The 16,922-nt window shown below is 40.8% G+C and overlaps 1 protein-coding gene across 1 annotated transcript; it reads right to left on the bottom strand.

The window, feature by feature from the left end:
• Positions 1 to 2,538: 2,538 nt before the first annotated feature.
• On the bottom strand, positions 2,539 to 16,416 carry cdc34a (cell division cycle 34 homolog (S. cerevisiae) a). The gene is made up of 5 exons (XM_074668737.1): positions 15,962 to 16,416; positions 7,830 to 7,916; positions 7,565 to 7,662; positions 5,421 to 5,555; positions 2,539 to 5,291 (listed from the first exon to the last, which is right to left on the bottom strand). Exons 1-5 carry the CDS (start codon positions 16,142 to 16,144, stop codon positions 5,069 to 5,071), a joined length of 726 nt encoding a protein of 241 aa, XP_074524838.1. The 5' UTR covers positions 16,145 to 16,416; the 3' UTR covers positions 2,539 to 5,068.
• Between the last annotated feature and the right edge of the window lie 506 nt (positions 16,417 to 16,922).

Genomic DNA, 16,922 nt, shown 5'->3' on the forward strand with positions numbered 1-16,922 from the left:
ATTTCACCTCCTCTGTTTTGCGGTATTCTTGGATCATCTGTTGAACACGACGCAGTGATAGGGATTTGTTGATGACCTTAAATTATCCACATTTTTCTAAACCATCAGGCTGTGAAAATACTGGACAAGAAGACAATGCCCATCATCACAGTCACAGCATCACTAATCAGAACTACTGAACTGATCTTGTTGAATTCAAAGATGCCTGTCTCACTTATAAGATCTCTGTGGGAGCTACTTACACCTAGAATTCTCTTCCAGCTTAGCTCAGGTAGCATGACTCTTACCTAACCTATTAATTTAATTGCATTTTATTGAATGTTAGTTATGTATGTTATTGCGGTGTATTGTATAGTATGGATAAAGTACTGTTTTGTTTTGCTTTGTTTAAAGCATTTTTATTAATTGTAGTTCTCATGTCAGCTGCCTGGAAACTACGGCTGAATTTAGCCAACTCGGCTTCATCAGCATATTTACAGAAATGTTTGTCAATGTGCAATGTCTCTGTCTATTAAACCAAGGGTGGCCAACCTGTGGCTCTCGAGCCGCATGTGGCTCTTTGCCTTTCGGTGTGCAGCTCTTCGATCCATTCATAAAAAAAACAGTTCTAGATATGTATATTGTTATGAGTAGTGATGTGCTGATCATTTTAAAATATTGATATATTGGTGCCTACTTTGGGATCAGTATTGATCAATACTTGGGTGATGAGAATGATATTTAAGTTTCAGTTTCTCTTCTCTACATATGCTCATTTCAATTGCTCATGTGCTCATAGCTATCTAGATGGATAGATAGATGGAAATGTATTGATTTTTATTTTATGTCATTTTGTTCATGTATGAGAGAAAGTGTGTGCATAAGACCACGAGTGTGATGTGGCTCTTTGTAGTACCACAGTAATTTTGTGGCTCTTGGTCTCTGACTGGTTGGCCACCCCTGCATTAAACCAATTAACTAAAATTAACTAAACTAAACTAAACAAAAGGTGATTTATCGGTCATGTTAATAAAAAATAAATGACTTCCTTTCACTATAAAGGGAAAAACTAGATTAATGTAAATACATTTCAGTATTTGTCAGCCTACATTATTGCAGTGAAATACTTTGTCTAACATAATATCATACAAGAAAGAAACCATCTATGGGCATGTGTGTATAATCCTACAGGTGCATCATAACAAGTAAGACTATCATGGAAAAAGCTAAATATTTCCTGACAGTTATTCTTAGAGGGTGAGAAGAAAATCTATGTTCAAAAGTCATTTAAAATAATGTAAAGTACTTTTTTGAATTTATATTTTAATAACTATGACCGACAGCTGCAACAACAAGATAATAAAATTCTGAACATAATAATATTTTAACTATAGTCTACGTAAATCAATTTTCAAACACACTAGGGTGTTAATAGAGTTATGGCCACAGTCTCAGGGAAGACTTCTGGGACCCACGGAGGATTGAGCAACAGGAGGTCACTGCTGAAAAGCTTGGCTTCGACAGAATGCTCTGTCAAAGTATAGTAACAGGAAGTCTGACAGTTAAAGGGGCACAAGCAGCAGGGATGACACTATACAGCCTGAGGAAATGCTGAGAAAGTTGATTCAAGAACTTAGAGCTCCAGACTTCTGTCCGCTGACTAGTTTTGTGGAAATGCTGAATCTCTTTCCCAGCAGGACGTAGCACCTGCCCACAGCGCCAAAACTACTGACTAATAGTTTGCTGACAATTGTATTAAACATGAGATTGAATGAATTATCCGAATGGTCAGATAACTTGTCTGACCTGAAAAGAAACTATGGTATACTGTAATATTAGAAGAAGAAAGGCTTCAAAATAACCTGTGCTTAAATACTTTCTCAGCAGTGCAACAGGCTGATCACCTCTATGTCATACAGCATGGATTCAGAGATTCTTGGTAAAGGAGCCCCAGCCAGATTTCTAGACTGTGCTTGAACTCCACAAGTAGAAGAGCAGGGCAGTTTGTGAGAGTATGTCATCATCTATTTCACTAGCATCTTAGCAGAGATGATCGCCTTTTTCACATGCAAAGCAGAGTGAGAGTAATGAGGCAGGATCATAGCACAAAACATACAATGATGTCTTACCATGTCTCCAAAATGTTGGATTTTCTGGAGTAAAGAAGCGAACGAAAAATAGGAGAAAGAAACTATTCAGAAAAGATATTCTCTTGATTGATGTTTTTTGCAGATGACAGCATTGAAAGCATCAGGAAATCCTTTAAGTCTCCACCACCCTGTGAGGGTGACTACAGGGTACACATCTCATCATGAGCTTTCCTTTCACTTAAGACGTGAAAAATAAGAAGTAAGGGCACTAGGCTTACCTCTCAGAGTAAGCCCTGAGTTTCACTCATATTTCAATCACTCACGTCGTTCCAGTGTCTACGAGAGAACACAAAAACTGATGAGATCGTGAAAATTATGAATAAATCAATCAACCCAAAACAAATAAAAACCAAGCATTATCTAATAAAGATCTTTATTTCAGATTTTAAATAGATTTACAAACCATAAGAAAAAAAGAAAATATCCACAAGAAAAAAAAAAAGAGGAAAACATCAAGTGATCGTCAAATATCCACATGTGCATAAGGTAGAGATTGTAAACAGTCCATTGAAGCCAAAAAGTGAGACTCCCGGGGCGTAGGTTCACTCAGGTGGAAAAATAATGTTTGTTTGTTTGGTTGTTGGTAGATTTTCTCTTTCCTGAGGTTCTTTTAGTTTTCTGTAATTACCTGCTGGGGTTTCCCTCAGTGATGCTTCCACCAATCAGAGCTTAGTTAATGGGGAGACAGTAAAAAACAATAGTAGTTTGACAAAAATAATCCCATTCACTCTAAAACACTTAACAGAGGAGGGAGGATCATTCACAAGCTGTGTTACGGATATCTGTTAATCATAGAGAATTCATGACTCATTCCTGAGCATTGTGGGCTTCGAAAAAGATGTGACTAATTACTGTGTGGTGTGCTGTTTAAACTTTCTGCCTTTTCTTTTTTAAATTGTGTTCCATAAAATTGTAGATTTTATTTGGAAAACCCTGTGTTCATTCACAATGAGGTCAATATTAGTAAAACTTAACACATATAAGGAAAAAACATTGCAGCCCAAACCACATTTTGGAAATTAAAGATTACATCAGTAAGGTAAATGAAGCCAGTCCTCCCAGAAACAAAAACAGACAACCCTCAGCCCATTCATAAAGCGACACATTTAGATAAAATTGAGAAAAGGACTTAAATCCTTGGACACAATCCCCACCTTTTATAGCAGTTCTAACACCACAAACACATCATAACAGCATGCTAGTGAAGAACCACAGTCTCCTCTTCATGCTCATAGGACCACCTGATCCCCATGCCTTCCCATTTCGGCGCTTCTTCTCAATACTTCTCAGCACGTTTTATCGACAATCAGGGAGTATTCACACAACGGAAACATGGTTACAACAGAAATACTGCAGGGTGGGGGTGCAGAGCCTCGAGAGGGCGTTAACTGCAACAAGCCCTGTCAGTCGGCAGTTGTCATACGTCTTAATCACTCACACTGCTACCTCTTCTGCTCTGAGGTAACAGGGCTCATTTCATCCAGGTGAGTCAAGATGGCTGCAGCCCAGTTGAGCATTTCATAAGGGGGTAAAAATGCCTGCACACAGAGCCACCACTAGGGGGTGTGCTCTGATGGAGGCCTGTGTGCAAATTCACTCTTTTTCCTGCTGAGAACACTTATGGATTCACATGTCCATTTCTAGCAGAGGACATATTCAGTCCAGACCCCTCACAGGGTCGATGCACAGGTCAGACTGTGGAAAGGCTCAGCTTCACTGCCACATGTAAAGCACTGCAAGGCTGTTCAAGCACTGTCTGCATAGTTTTTTTTCATACAGTACATAGGATTTTATAAGGAGCAGCAGGCTCTGCTAGCTGTTTCTGAATGCATCCAGGCCACGAGTAGCACGTGCTTGTACGATGAAGGCTACGTGGCGGGCAGTGGAGGACATCGGTAGGATTCTGATCTACATTCCATTCTTTAGTTCAGCTGTTAGATCTCACCTTTCTCACTCCATCCTCAACAAATCTGACAGGTGCTGCTATAAAAAACTTATTCCATCAGGAGGGTGCTGTTTGCACAGTACCCCCACATGGGACCTTGTGAGCCTGAAAATCGCCTGCTGTGTGCACAGTCTGCCCCATGACTCATTCAGATTTGTGATATCAGGGAGAGAGGGAAGGCACAAGAGAATGTGAACGGCTTTTTGAAATGGATAACTTCCCTGTTTGGAGCAGTGAAAGCCCAGAGGGCTCAAAGTGTCAGAGGTGAAGCGGAGTGTACTTTTTCAACACAGCCTTCTAACCAGAGGTCACACACACACACACACACACACACACACACACACACACACACACACACACACACACACACACACACACACACACACACACACACACACACACACACACACACACACACACACACACACACACACACACAAGGCTCAGAGGAAGAGTGACTCTGCTACTTTCAAACATGCGTGCAGCACACAAAATTTGCGTCTCTGCACATGATCTCAACTTGCCTGACTCTGATCTGACCTGACCCCTGACGTTGTATTCCACCTTGCTGATGCTGAAGTGGAGAAAAGGCGTGACCATTTCTCAGCCAAGTTTTTGACAGAAAACTTGTCTCTCTCTCGTAGGCTTTGTTCCACACACAGCAACGGAAAGAAAAAGGTCTTGGAAATTTCTCAATTATGTAAGTTGTGCTCCTGTCTGTGTGTGTGTCATGAGTGCATTTCTACTCAGATAACAAAATAAAAAAATAAACATGAAAGAAGGAAAGAAACAAAACACTCTGTAGCTTTCTTCTCTTGAATGCATCAGGTTTTAGTGTGCATACTGTGGCTGCACATGTGACAGACGAATGAAAAAGGGATGGTGCTAAGTGAGTAGGACAGGAAAAAGGAGGGAATTTAAGTTCAGTTCATGACGAGAGGGGGAGTAGTGGTAGGGGGCCAGGGCGCGTGGGTGATGAAATCACAAGGTGAGGTCAGGAATCCTCAGTGCCTGAGTCGTCATCATCATAGCAACAGTCCTCATTATCGTCCTCGTCATCATCTTCCAGTTCCTCATCGTCATAGTAGTCGTCATATAAAAGGTTAGAGCCATCATCTGTAGGCGGGACTTGGGTGCGAACGCAGTACTCATCCAAAGTGGTAGGAACCTTGACTCCGTCCCGTTCTGCGTCGGCTTTGGTAGCCAGCACCTGCTTCCTGTGAGACAGAGTGGGAGAAGAGAGAGGAGGAAAAAGACACGTCAGAAGAAGCTAGGGCGCAGTGGTGCTAATACAGATGAAAGTGTTACATCATTAAGTTTCCATTTGAGGTTTCCTTCTTCCTTACCTGATGATTTCGATGTATTCTCTGTCTTTGCCCTTACTGTCCCTCCACTTGCGGTACATGACGGAGGCATCAACATTGGCTGGTGAGAAGGTGTTGGGCTCATTTAGGAGGGAGATCACACTGAGCAGGATGGTTCTGAGAAACAGAAAGAGATGAGGACGCAGCAGAAAGAGGAGATGGAAAAGAGGAACAACAGGGGGTGGAATGGAAGATGGAAGTAAGATGAGACAAGATGCATTGTGAGCGCAGGACAAAGACGTGTAAAGAGCAGGAAAGAAAGGGAATAATCCATTTATCTCTGCTGTCATCTGTTGAATCACCTCTCACCAGCTCTCTTCTTCCCTGAAGAAAAAATGTGTGACTGTTTTTGTTTATTCTGCTTTGATTAGCAGCAGCTCAGGGGCTGCAGAGGGCTCATTATTGGGAACACAATAATTTCCAGCTGTGTGAGTTTGTGTCTGTACATAATGCATTAAAAGAAAAAGCTACAGAAAACACAGTGAGGGATTCAGAAGAAAGCAGAAGGCATTGAATAAACTGTGTCAAGTGATTAAATAAAATAAAGCAGGATGAATAATGCATCATGTTTGAATGTGAAAAGAAACATTTCAGCAAACTGGTTGGAATTTAACAAAATGCATATTTTTTCATCTCTAAATCATATCTATAGGTAATGTTCATGATCTCAGAAATATTTTCAAAAAGTAAAAAAATCTTTATCATCTCTGGCTCTGGTGTCAGTATTTTCAAAACCCTGATCTGATGGATTGTCTCTAGTGAAAACTTTTCACTATTGATGCCATGATATAATCAGCGATTTACGAATTACATCAGCGATATTTTAAAGTAAATGCTTACAACATTTTTATGTATAAACACAAAAATGAATCTAAAGGGAGGACAAACTGAAAGCTGTAAGTATTTGCATGTTAGCTGTCATACGACATTTCCAAGGCTGAAAAAAAGAGCTGCACAGATCCGTGAGTCTGATACAACCGGGGAACTAAAACAACAGCTGCTGAGGAGTCCTGGTTTCCTCTTTTGAACAAAATATGACATTTTCAGATCAAACACGTACACTTCTATGTACGGTTGTCGTGGTAGGGTTGGGAGAAAAAATCGTAATACATTATATCAAGATTTTTTGTTTAATATCAAAATCGTGAATCTTTGTCTTTTTTCAAATTCAAATTCTTCATTTCAGTCTTTGTTTATAAACTGGATTGGGAAAAAAGTTACCACTTTTCTCCAGCAGAGGCTGAAATGTTTCTCTCTGACTCACGTGATGTGTATTTTATGAGACAATATGGCTCCTGATAAAGTCTGTAGACATTATCATCATCATTTAACCTTTTCCTGTGGTCTGGTGATAAAAAAGCAAACTAAAAATAGTAAATATCGAAGAATCACAGTTTAAATTGAATCAGCACCCCAAAAAATCGTGATAGAGCTAAATCATGAGAGTAGCATATCGTCCCAGCCCTACTTAGTGGTGTGTTCACCGGATGGACAATAGAGCGATTTTTATAATAGATAAAAGGTAACATGGTGCTAAGGGGCAAAGCTGCTGGAATCACCAGAACTGACAACTCCAGTCTGCAGCATGCAGTGCTCCAACCTGATTTTATGAAGGACACAGTGTAGAATACGGCAAAATCTGAAATCCAATCAAATGTTAACATCTTGTTTTCAGGAAAAAATATCTTTTAATGAGCCATATTCACCTGACAAGTGCTGAAAAATGTCTTAACTCAAGATATTAAATGAGAAAAATGATGCCTGAATTGTTCCTAAAGAGTAAAAATATTGCTAATACAGTAAAAAAACAACAACTTGTTACATCTCTTGTATTAAGTGAAGAAAATTTCTTACCCCATTAACATTTTCCTTTACAGGCCTTATTTTTAATAAAAATCTTAAATTAAGACATTCTTTCAGCATTGTCAGAAGAATTTTGCTCCCATGAATTCTAATATGACAAGTTTAACTCCAAATAATATCTAAATACTTGTTTGGATTTTAGCTTTTGCAGTAAAATGTGGGCTGGATTAGAGGGAAGCTCATCATTTGCTGTCTCTTGTTTCTTCTTTTTTTTTTCGTTAATATCTAACAACAGGTGAATGTAAGAGCACAGTGTTGTGTACCTGACATTCTGTGTAGGATTCCACCTCTCTGATGGCAATTCCCCGCTCTGTGGGTCATCCACTGGTGGGTGAAGGATTGAGATACATACATCTCCGTTCTGGAGGGGAAAAAAATACAAACAGAGAATTAATCAGAAGACTATTTTTCTTACATCAGCTGATCTTAAATGCTCTTACATTGAAAATTCCTCCTAAGTGTTTAATACAGCAGGCTACAATGAAGGGATGTATGTCACATACATGACTGGACACAGATTGGAGTTACCTCATAAATGTTGGGGTGCCACATTTTGGTGAGGAAGCGGAAGGCAGGTGGAGAGTATGGGTAGTCAACGGGGAACTTGATGCGAGCCTGAAAGCAAGAGGAGACACATATTAGCAACGTGCGAGGCAAGTGGTTTATTCACATGCTTCCCAACAGACAAGTCATGACTACTTCTCTAAAAGCAATGACTGATTGGGGAGAACAGTTACTGTGGTGATATTATGGGTGTGCTGTGTGTACTTACAGCACACTAGTTGTTTTGCTAGCTAAAAGAAAACCTTGCCAAATAGACTTTTTGCTCAAAAGTACTGAGGTGGTTGACACAATCTCCTGAGGGAGACCAGAAAGCAAGTCTGTACAATGCTGTGGGAGCCAGACACACACACACACACACACACACACACACACATACAGGCAGCTGCTGGGGATATAGGGGCTTCATTCTGCATGTTTTCCTCATTTCACCACATTGATGTCAGTGCCCGGCTGCCCACTGAAGATCTCTACGATCATGCTGATCTGCTACAGTAGTGACTGAAAGAAAGCTAAAAATAGCAGCTATAGAGTCATGGCAAACCCTTCTGAGGTGGCTGAGCATGGAGGAGCTAATGACAGTGTAATGTAATATAGTGAGGAGGGAGGGAGGGAGGCTGGTGCTGCATTCAGCTGCTCCGTGCGTGGAGCTTTTGAGAAACACCAGTGGGTGAGGGGAGCTGCTGGTATAAAGACATTGAGGGGGTCTGTCCCCTCCAGCTGTCACTGCAACCCCAGACAATCCACAACTCATACTCTGCTATTATGTCCACACACTGAAACCACACACACTAACACACACACACACTGTATATAAATCCTGCAGTGTGGTGGACCCCTCCTCCAGTCCCATAAGGAGTGATGAGGGAGGGAGGGGGGACACCAGGTCCACTGATAACACACTCGCACGTCACTCACAGCATGAGACCTTCTGCTTATCCCCCCTGTCATACACACACACACTCACACACTAACACACTTGCTCACATTTGCTGATTCGGCATGGTCAGCTGGTCCTCGCCACAGTGAAGCAGGAGGCTGCAAGGGAGCAGGGAGGAGGTAAGGGGGGATTTTGCTTAGAATAAAGGGGGTTTTGCTCCACATAATACTTCTGCTCCATATTAGCAGCTCAGCCCCCTCTGCCTGCTCTGTAGCATTAAAACCAGGCTGGATGCAGCAGAAACACACACTAAGTGCTCAACAAATCATGACCGTTACAGAAACACTTTTACATGTGTGGAAGTTCTGCCCTCAGCTTTGAGTCAAGGTATTCTGTGTCTTTACAGCTCCTGATTTGCACTGAACACAACATAGTTGGTCTCACTAAAGAGGGGAGGAAACAGTGACACAGGCCAGAGAGAATGCCACTTGCAGGAAAAAACAGTCACACACAAAATCCCAGGGTCCGACTGACCCTGCCGGAAAGCTGGCGGCCCTTCAGAGTGCAGGGTTCAAGCCAACATTGCACACATTACAAGCTGGCAAGAGTGCAACACATTGCAGCCAGCACAGAGGAGGGAGGGGGTAGGGAAGCAGCAGCAGGAGCAGCAGTGAGAGCTTGGTTTGTCTTACAAAACAATAAGCATCAAGATCATATCTGTCTTCTCGCAGGAAAACATCTCATTCAGTGGATTTGGGAGTAATCTGCCCTGCCTCCACATCAGGCCTGACTGACGGCTAATGTCTGCTTTGGTTTGCACAGTGTAATGCCGGCTCCTTTGTTGACCCCAATAGGATGAGTAGACAGCAACAGCATCTGGCAGGGAGGACGCTTTAAACAAACCACATCAGGGTGCATTTGGTCAAACGCAAAAGGGGATGGACATGGTGTCAAGATAACTGGAGAGTATTTGAGATAAGAGCTACGGCTGTAATTCCTCTGGAATGTAGAAAAACCAAAGAGTTGCATTCAATGGTAAGAAAGAGCTGCAAAATGCTCGCTTTATTAAACTCAGTAATAAAAAAGTGATCTGACTTCGTATCCTGTTGCTTGGAGACTCCAGCATCAACACTTCCCATTAAATGGCTTCATTCATCACAATCCTGGGAATGCAAGCCACAAGTAAAGCAGGGATGTGAGGGTATGCATTAAGGGTAAGCACGAGCATTGATCCCTGTAAGAAGGTAAGAGCATGATTTCACAATACAGCTTACCAGGAGGGTTTAAGTCACAATGCTTCCAACTGCACAGGCAATGGATATGATTTCTATTTAGAGAGCTGGAATACATCAGAATGATGGTAGTTTACCCTGTGAGCAATCAGGCCCACACAGGTGACACTGAACCCTAGACTGATGCAGGGAGGATAGACGGATTGATGGATGGAGGTAGAGAGGTGTGATGGAGCTGGGCTGAACACAGACAGCCTGCTTGGTTTGCTTGTTTGCTCTGCAGCAGCAGCAGCAGCAAGGAGCCTGTTTCCAGTCTCATCAGCAGCGAGCTGACAGCGGAGGTGAAATCCACAGAGGAGAGGAAGGATGCTGCTGCGGCGTCTTCAAAAACAAATACTATTTTTTTTTCTTGACTTGTCCAAAGCTCATTTGCCTGAATACTTTAGATCCTGATTCTTGTCCTTTTGACTTAAATGCCTGATTGTTTCTTTACTCTGGGACAGTCTTCTAAAAATAAAATGAGATCTCTTTCCCAGTTGCTGAAACATGCTACTAGCTGACTTGCATGTCATGCCTCATAATTGGATTGAGCCCAGAATTAACAGCATTCAGGGTCAAAAGGTGACTCGCTTATTTGAGGGCTATCCAACACAAAGTGTTGCCAGTTTTCTGCAGAGCATGCACAAAGATAAAAACTTGAAAGGGCTTGTTACAGAGAATATAGAGAATTATTTCATTATTTTCTCTCCTCCTCCTTCTTCTTCTTCGTCTTTTTCTTGGGATTGTGAGCTACCAAGCTGCCTTGAAGAGAGAATGAGTGTGAACACGCCCACCAGCTGGTAGATGAAGGCAGGGCAAAGTAAACCAGGTCAATGTGAGGACCCTGAACAGATCATTCTGTTCTCCCTGAGCTCCTCTTTACCTTCTCTGCAGAGGGAAAAAGTCCCGTGTGGAGCAAATATCATACCCCAGCACTCTTAGACTAGTACACATATGCATTCAGCCCTCAGAGATTATCACGTCCATACCCTGCAGCCCCCTGATGCATTAACTGGAGTCAGAGGGAGGAGTTAAAAAGATAAAAAGGGATGTCACAAGGTGATCACTGAACATGGAAGAAACAATTATAGCCCTGGTGGCTAGCACAGGAAGAGAGAAAGAACACACAACCAGGCTTCAGGGGACGGTTGTAACTGTCTACAGGGGCCTCACGCTCACTTCTATTAACTGCAGACTCCTTTCAAAGAGGCACCACTGCGTGGAGGAAGGGCTCTGTCTGCTCTTGATCTGGCTCTTTCTCTTCTTCTTCCCAATGCCCTGCTCTCATATCTCTGTGACACAGCCAGAGGGGGGGAAACATGACTCCAGCAAGCTCAACCAGGCCAGGCCCCAGTCAGGCCCTTCTGCTGCCTGGGTTGGGTTGTCTCACCCGTACCCTCCTCCTCCTCCCCTTCACCGCCGAGGAAGGAAGAAAAAGAAGGAAGGAAAGCACAAACACGAGAGTCAGCTGCTCGACAGAACTAGACAGACAGACAGGCCCAGGCCAGAACCAAACGTCAACACCCCTCTTTTTTTCTTTTCTTTCATGGCTGCTGTGAAGAAGTGGTCTGTGTGAGTTTGGTGAGCCACTCTGAAAAAAACCTGTGACCGAGATATGAAAGATGTTTTGTTTCACGGTATATTTAGAGCTGCCAGGATCCAATTTACAGCATAATTATATGCAACAGAAATGACAATTAAAAGCTGCCAGATGCTGACACAGCAGCACTTCACACACACAGTCATCTTTCTTTTTCACCATTTACAGATCTCCAAAAGAAGTGTGGTTCCTGCTGCCCATCAAGGAGACAAACCCCTCTATGAAAAAGCAAGCAGATGACCTCACAGTTGTAGACAGAGAGAGCAACACCCCGTTCTGCTGCTCAGCTGCATGACACAGAACGGAGCAGGAAGAGGTCAAAGCTGCTAATTGTGAACAGAGAGGCTCTGGTGTCACGGAAAAAGCAATGTCGCTGTTCTGAAGTGGCCCTGTCGAAGCCTTTGAGAATTTATCAACCCATTAAGCTGCTAAATACAGTAAATGTGGTGGGAACTTTAACATGTCTATGAATGTCAATCATACTTGATCAACTTTTTCAAAAATGAGAATGCACATCATTTGAGACCAAGACAAAGTTCACCAAAGAGCCAAACTAATCCACAGTTTCAAGTGTGCTGCACTTTTGGGCCATGTAAGGTAAAGCTTATTGGTTGAGCCTTTTAGGGGCCTCTTGAGAGAAAAGTGATAACGAGGTTTTAAGAAAGGAGACCTGTGAGAGTGAAAAGAAGATTTTGAGTTTGGGATATTATTAGGGATGGGTACCTTTCACATTTGAAGCGATACGGTACCGATTCCCAGTACCTGGCAATCGGTACTGGTACTCACCAGTACCAATTTTCGGTACTTTTTGGTGTTTATGTGGTAAAAGTATCATTTTTAAAAAAATAATAATACATATACCTTTTTTCAATTTGACACATTTATTCTTCAATATATAACCTTGCAATGCTGTGATTATGTCCAGCATGGAAAATCTCCTACTCTTCCACTCCCTCACAGTCACAAGGATGCATTTAGGTACCTTAACATGGTACCTTGTTATTTTATGTGAATCGGTACCCGGTTCTTTGACAGAATTCAGTCGGTACCTATAAAAGTAACTATTTCGGTACCCACCCCTAGATATTATGCAAACAAATTCAATTATCCTTTACAGTTTTTAACATCACTAGTTCTGTTCCACAAACAGAAAACCAACGCGGGACCACGCTAGCTTACTCTGACATTTCTTGAGATCATGTTAAAAATTAAGGACTAAAATTTTAAGGCAGTGACATAGAGAGGGGTGTGACTACATCATTGTACAAGACACTGACATAGGATCTTCAAAACAGAAAAAAAAAGAATTAAAAGAGTCACAACAAAAATTTATTAGAGTATACTGAGACAGAAAATTAGGTAACAGTACACTTTTTGATATTTTATATTAAAGATTGAAGGATACATTTCAAGTGTCTTCAGTTTCAAGTTTTCTACGTTTCAGCCTCAGTTTACCATTAACCTACAGGTTTATACTTAAAGCCTCAAAGATTAATGTAAAGGTTTTGTCATGTTGATGTTGTCTGTGCTTGTGCTGATTAAAAAAAATAAACTGCAGACACTACAGGCTGCTTTCAAGCAAAGTTAGCACTTTGTCTTCTGTACATTTTGCCATGCTGCATTTCAAGTTTTGTACCCCACTATAAAACTCTTTAGTCATGATCTTTTTACATACATCTTTCCAATCCTAGATAATAAAATTTCAAATATAAAGCAGTTAAAAATACAAATAATCATATTCTGAAACAGATTTGTTATGCCATTAATTACTAAAAAAATTCATCTAAAACATCTTGCTCGCTAACAGCAGCTCACAGTATATTAGTTTTTCATGAGTATGGAATAATGGCTGCAATTATTAACAAGTAAATTGCTGTTTTTTTTGTTTTTTTCTTAATCAAATGATGTTGGCTGACCTGCTCTCTAATTAACTGTGTCGGCCAATCACAAAACGGTACTAGTTGACCTTTTTTTTTTTTTGGTGTTCCCTTTTTTTCTCCTTTTCCTTTTTCTCTCTACGTCAGTAACCTTTTTATTTGGTTTGTGGACTTCATGAAAATTCAAAGAAGTCTTCTCAGACTTTGGAAGGATAGTTTATTGTTTTGACTGTTTTATAGATCCCACAAAATTCCTGCATCAATCAAAAAACATCAATGAAAATGATTGTGAGACCATAACTCTATGACAATACACACATAGTGGGAGTGACTGGCCTTCTTTCCTCAGAGCTTTTAGAGCCTGGAGTGATACCTCACATGACAGAGATGGGGGTTTACAAACAATGATCCTTCAGCTCGGAAACATCCAAGAACCAGTGAATGAACATCAGTGTTACAGCTTCATGCTAATGGACCATGTGTTCTTTAAAAAAAATTATATGTTTACTGACTCAGAACAGAAGTTTGATGTATTCTGAATGGCATTTCAACATGTCTCAGTCCAAAGTGTGCCTCCAGTCATGACTTATTACTCATGATGTGACTCTTGGAGAGCAACACCCATGTGAAATGAATGCCTGACTCAGCCAGGCTTCATGTGACGTCACTATCTGCCCTGTTTTGGTGGAACAGGTGGTGGCAGCATGTCATGACTGTTTGTTTGCTTGGGTTACCTGGTCAGAAAAGGGTGTTTTTTTTCTTTTGGGATAAGGCAAACTGGTTGGATGGAAACCCAGCACAGAACAATGAGTCACAACCATGCGGTGGATTTCACAGCCAGGCTGTGCATTCCTGGCCCGACAAAGGAATCCTGTGCACAGCAGAGCACCCACATAGACACACAATGTCTACAGTAGCCTGGTCAGGGTCCTATTGATTACGTCCAGAAGCTTGAGAAAGACCAGAAGCAAGAGTTGACATGCTTTAAAGGAACTGGGTTCATAGAGCATAGTGAAGAAACTGCGTGTGTTTAAATACTCTGGATTTCCAAGTAATCTGAACACTGTTGGAGCCTCACAGATATATAACAAGTCAGCTTAAAAAAATACAAAACTGTCAATTGTTGGACTTAGTACTATGACCTCTAAACAAAAATATATTTCCACTGTGTAATCAAATTAAGCACATATTTGAGTTTTATTGTAGACCACATAGAGTTCAAGTATGTTTTATTGGCTATTATTTTAGTAAGACAGTGAGACTTGATATTGTGGAGCCAAGTTGAAATATAATTTTATTTGTATGGTGTTAACTATGTCAATAATCTTAGATGAGTTTGATCAGTGTTTACTGGATTAAGTTACATGTCAAGTTATCTATAACATAACTGACTGGGTAAAGTACATGACCCAAAAATAGGACAATAGAAAACCGTTCCTAATGTTGATTTTCATCCACAAATTCAAGTTTGAGATCTGCAAACTAAGGCTTACTCTTAGGGCACAAGTGTAAATATACTCTAGATTTAAGACCAATTGAGCTTTGAGTTTCACTTGATGTGAATTGCAAAACCTGGTACTACAGCTGACACTTTTGGGCAGCAGTCATATTTGACAACTTTTGTTTGACAGTGCCACAAAAACTGTTATGTGGTTACTCTAACGTAAGTCTTATATGCATCAGGATTTGTTCCAACAACACATTCAGTTGTTACCAGCTCAGTTAAAGACTGTCAACCCTCTTTGTCAATAACACACAGTGAAAAACAGGAACAACAGACCTGAGATACCAACAAATCTTCACTCTTGGGAGGAAGTGTGCTCGCAAACATGTCACACATATTGACACTCAAATTTGTTGAAAGACAAAAAAAAGATACAATTGGGTTTGTTGAAATATCTCAAGCGAGGAAACCAGGTTTTTTTTTTCTTAATACAGAAACTAAAGAGAAAAAAAACATCAAAACAGGGGCTGTTGTGCAGTCAAACAGGAATTGATTTGCTTAGTTTTACTAATCATATTAATGTTACAGCTTGAGGCCGCTATGTTATCCACCTTAAGTTTCATGTTTACACAGAAGTTACTCTGTCAATTGCAAATATGATCGATTGTAACTTATTTAGACACACAGTGGGGCTACATTTCATTAAAAGGGGAAAGGAAAACTAGAGGAAGAAAATAATTTTAAAAGCAGCGAGTTGACCACAATAAAATGTATTAATGCAAACAGAAGAGAGTTGGTTGTAAGTTAATCAAAGCAGAGGGTACTGTTTTTATTTAAAAGAGATAGCTTTAGAAAAAAACAAAGTACCAACTGGTGGAGTTAACGTTATTAACTGTTACTGTTGTTGAAGACGTTAACTTGAAGGTTAACCGTTGGACTGTCCTCTATGAGTACATTACTCAAATGAAGGTTTAATCTTCCAGCTATAGAACAATAGATCGACTGCTAGCTAACATTAGCCACTCACCTTAAAATAACCACCCTCGTAGTGTGTGTTTGGGGGTCCGAATATCGCTACTTCCCAGTTGTACATGTCCGACTCGTCCACCAAAGTTATTTTGAACCCCTCGACTGGCTCATCTTGAAGACTTTTCATCTCCAGCATCAGTGCTTTTTGGGAACTGGCTACATGATGTCCATGCTGAGCCATATTCCACTAGGATTTGTATAAATATATCAGCAACCCACTACAGCTATGACTGCAAAGAAGGACAAAGCTAGCTCGGCATTAAACAAAAGCTATCAGTGGAAGTACGAAGATCTTTCGGCGAGGAACGCGCCAACGTTGGTTTCCGATTGTGTAGTTTCAAACGGAATAAAGAAAAATCGCAACTGGGTTTTTATTTAGTCAGAGCAGAAGCGGCTTCCTCTGTTGTTGTGAACAATCCCAGGGAGCCCCAGGTATTAACGACCATGTAACCTACCCTTATCAAGTTACCCATGTTATCAACCTACTACCGGTTGCAGCTTTCAAAATAAAGTTTCAGTTAAAAGTATTTTTTCCTTAACTGTACTGAGCTCAATTTCAAACCAATTTGTTTTTTGAAAAATAATAATTAAACGTATTGTACATTATTCTGTCGTGATCTCATATTGCCAATATCTCCCAATTAATTACCAAGTCCATAGTAACACCTATGGGTAAAACTTGAAAACAAACCTGGTGTGAAACTGTGTCAAAATAGGTGATAATACAACAAGTGTTTGCTCAATAAATGAAAAAATCAAAAAAACTCTTATTGAATAGTGTCTTATCTTGAAATCCCAAATAGGAAATAGTTCTCGATTATTTAGTATGGGGGGGGGGGGGGGGGGGGGGGATGCTAACGAAAGCTATCTTGTCTTTCCTATGAGCTGTGAGGACATTTCCTTTTTTAAAAAGTGAATGCAAAAGTGTCCTTTGCGTCCGAAGAAAATAAGTTTTAATT

The sequence above is a fragment of the Halichoeres trimaculatus genome, unplaced genomic scaffold (genome assembly GCF_033239565.1).
Source record: "Halichoeres trimaculatus isolate MK-OKI-2021-1 unplaced genomic scaffold, fHalTri1.1 fHalTri1_scaffold_4, whole genome shotgun sequence".
Lineage (NCBI taxonomy): Eukaryota > Metazoa > Chordata > Actinopteri > Labriformes > Labridae > Halichoeres > Halichoeres trimaculatus.

Excerpts from the sequence above, each read along its gene's own strand:
- cdc34a (XM_074668737.1), bottom strand. The coding sequence starts at position 16,144 with ATGGCTCAGCATGGACATCATGTAGCCAGTTCCCAAAAAGCACTGATG. Across the intron at positions 7,663-7,829 it reads GGCACCCCAACATTTATGAG|AACGGAGATGTATGTATCTC; the intron begins GTAACTCCAATC and ends TTTCCCCTCCAG. Across the intron at positions 5,556-7,564 it reads AATCCTACACAGAATGTCAG|AACCATCCTGCTCAGTGTGA; the intron begins GTACACAACACT and ends TCTGTTTCTCAG.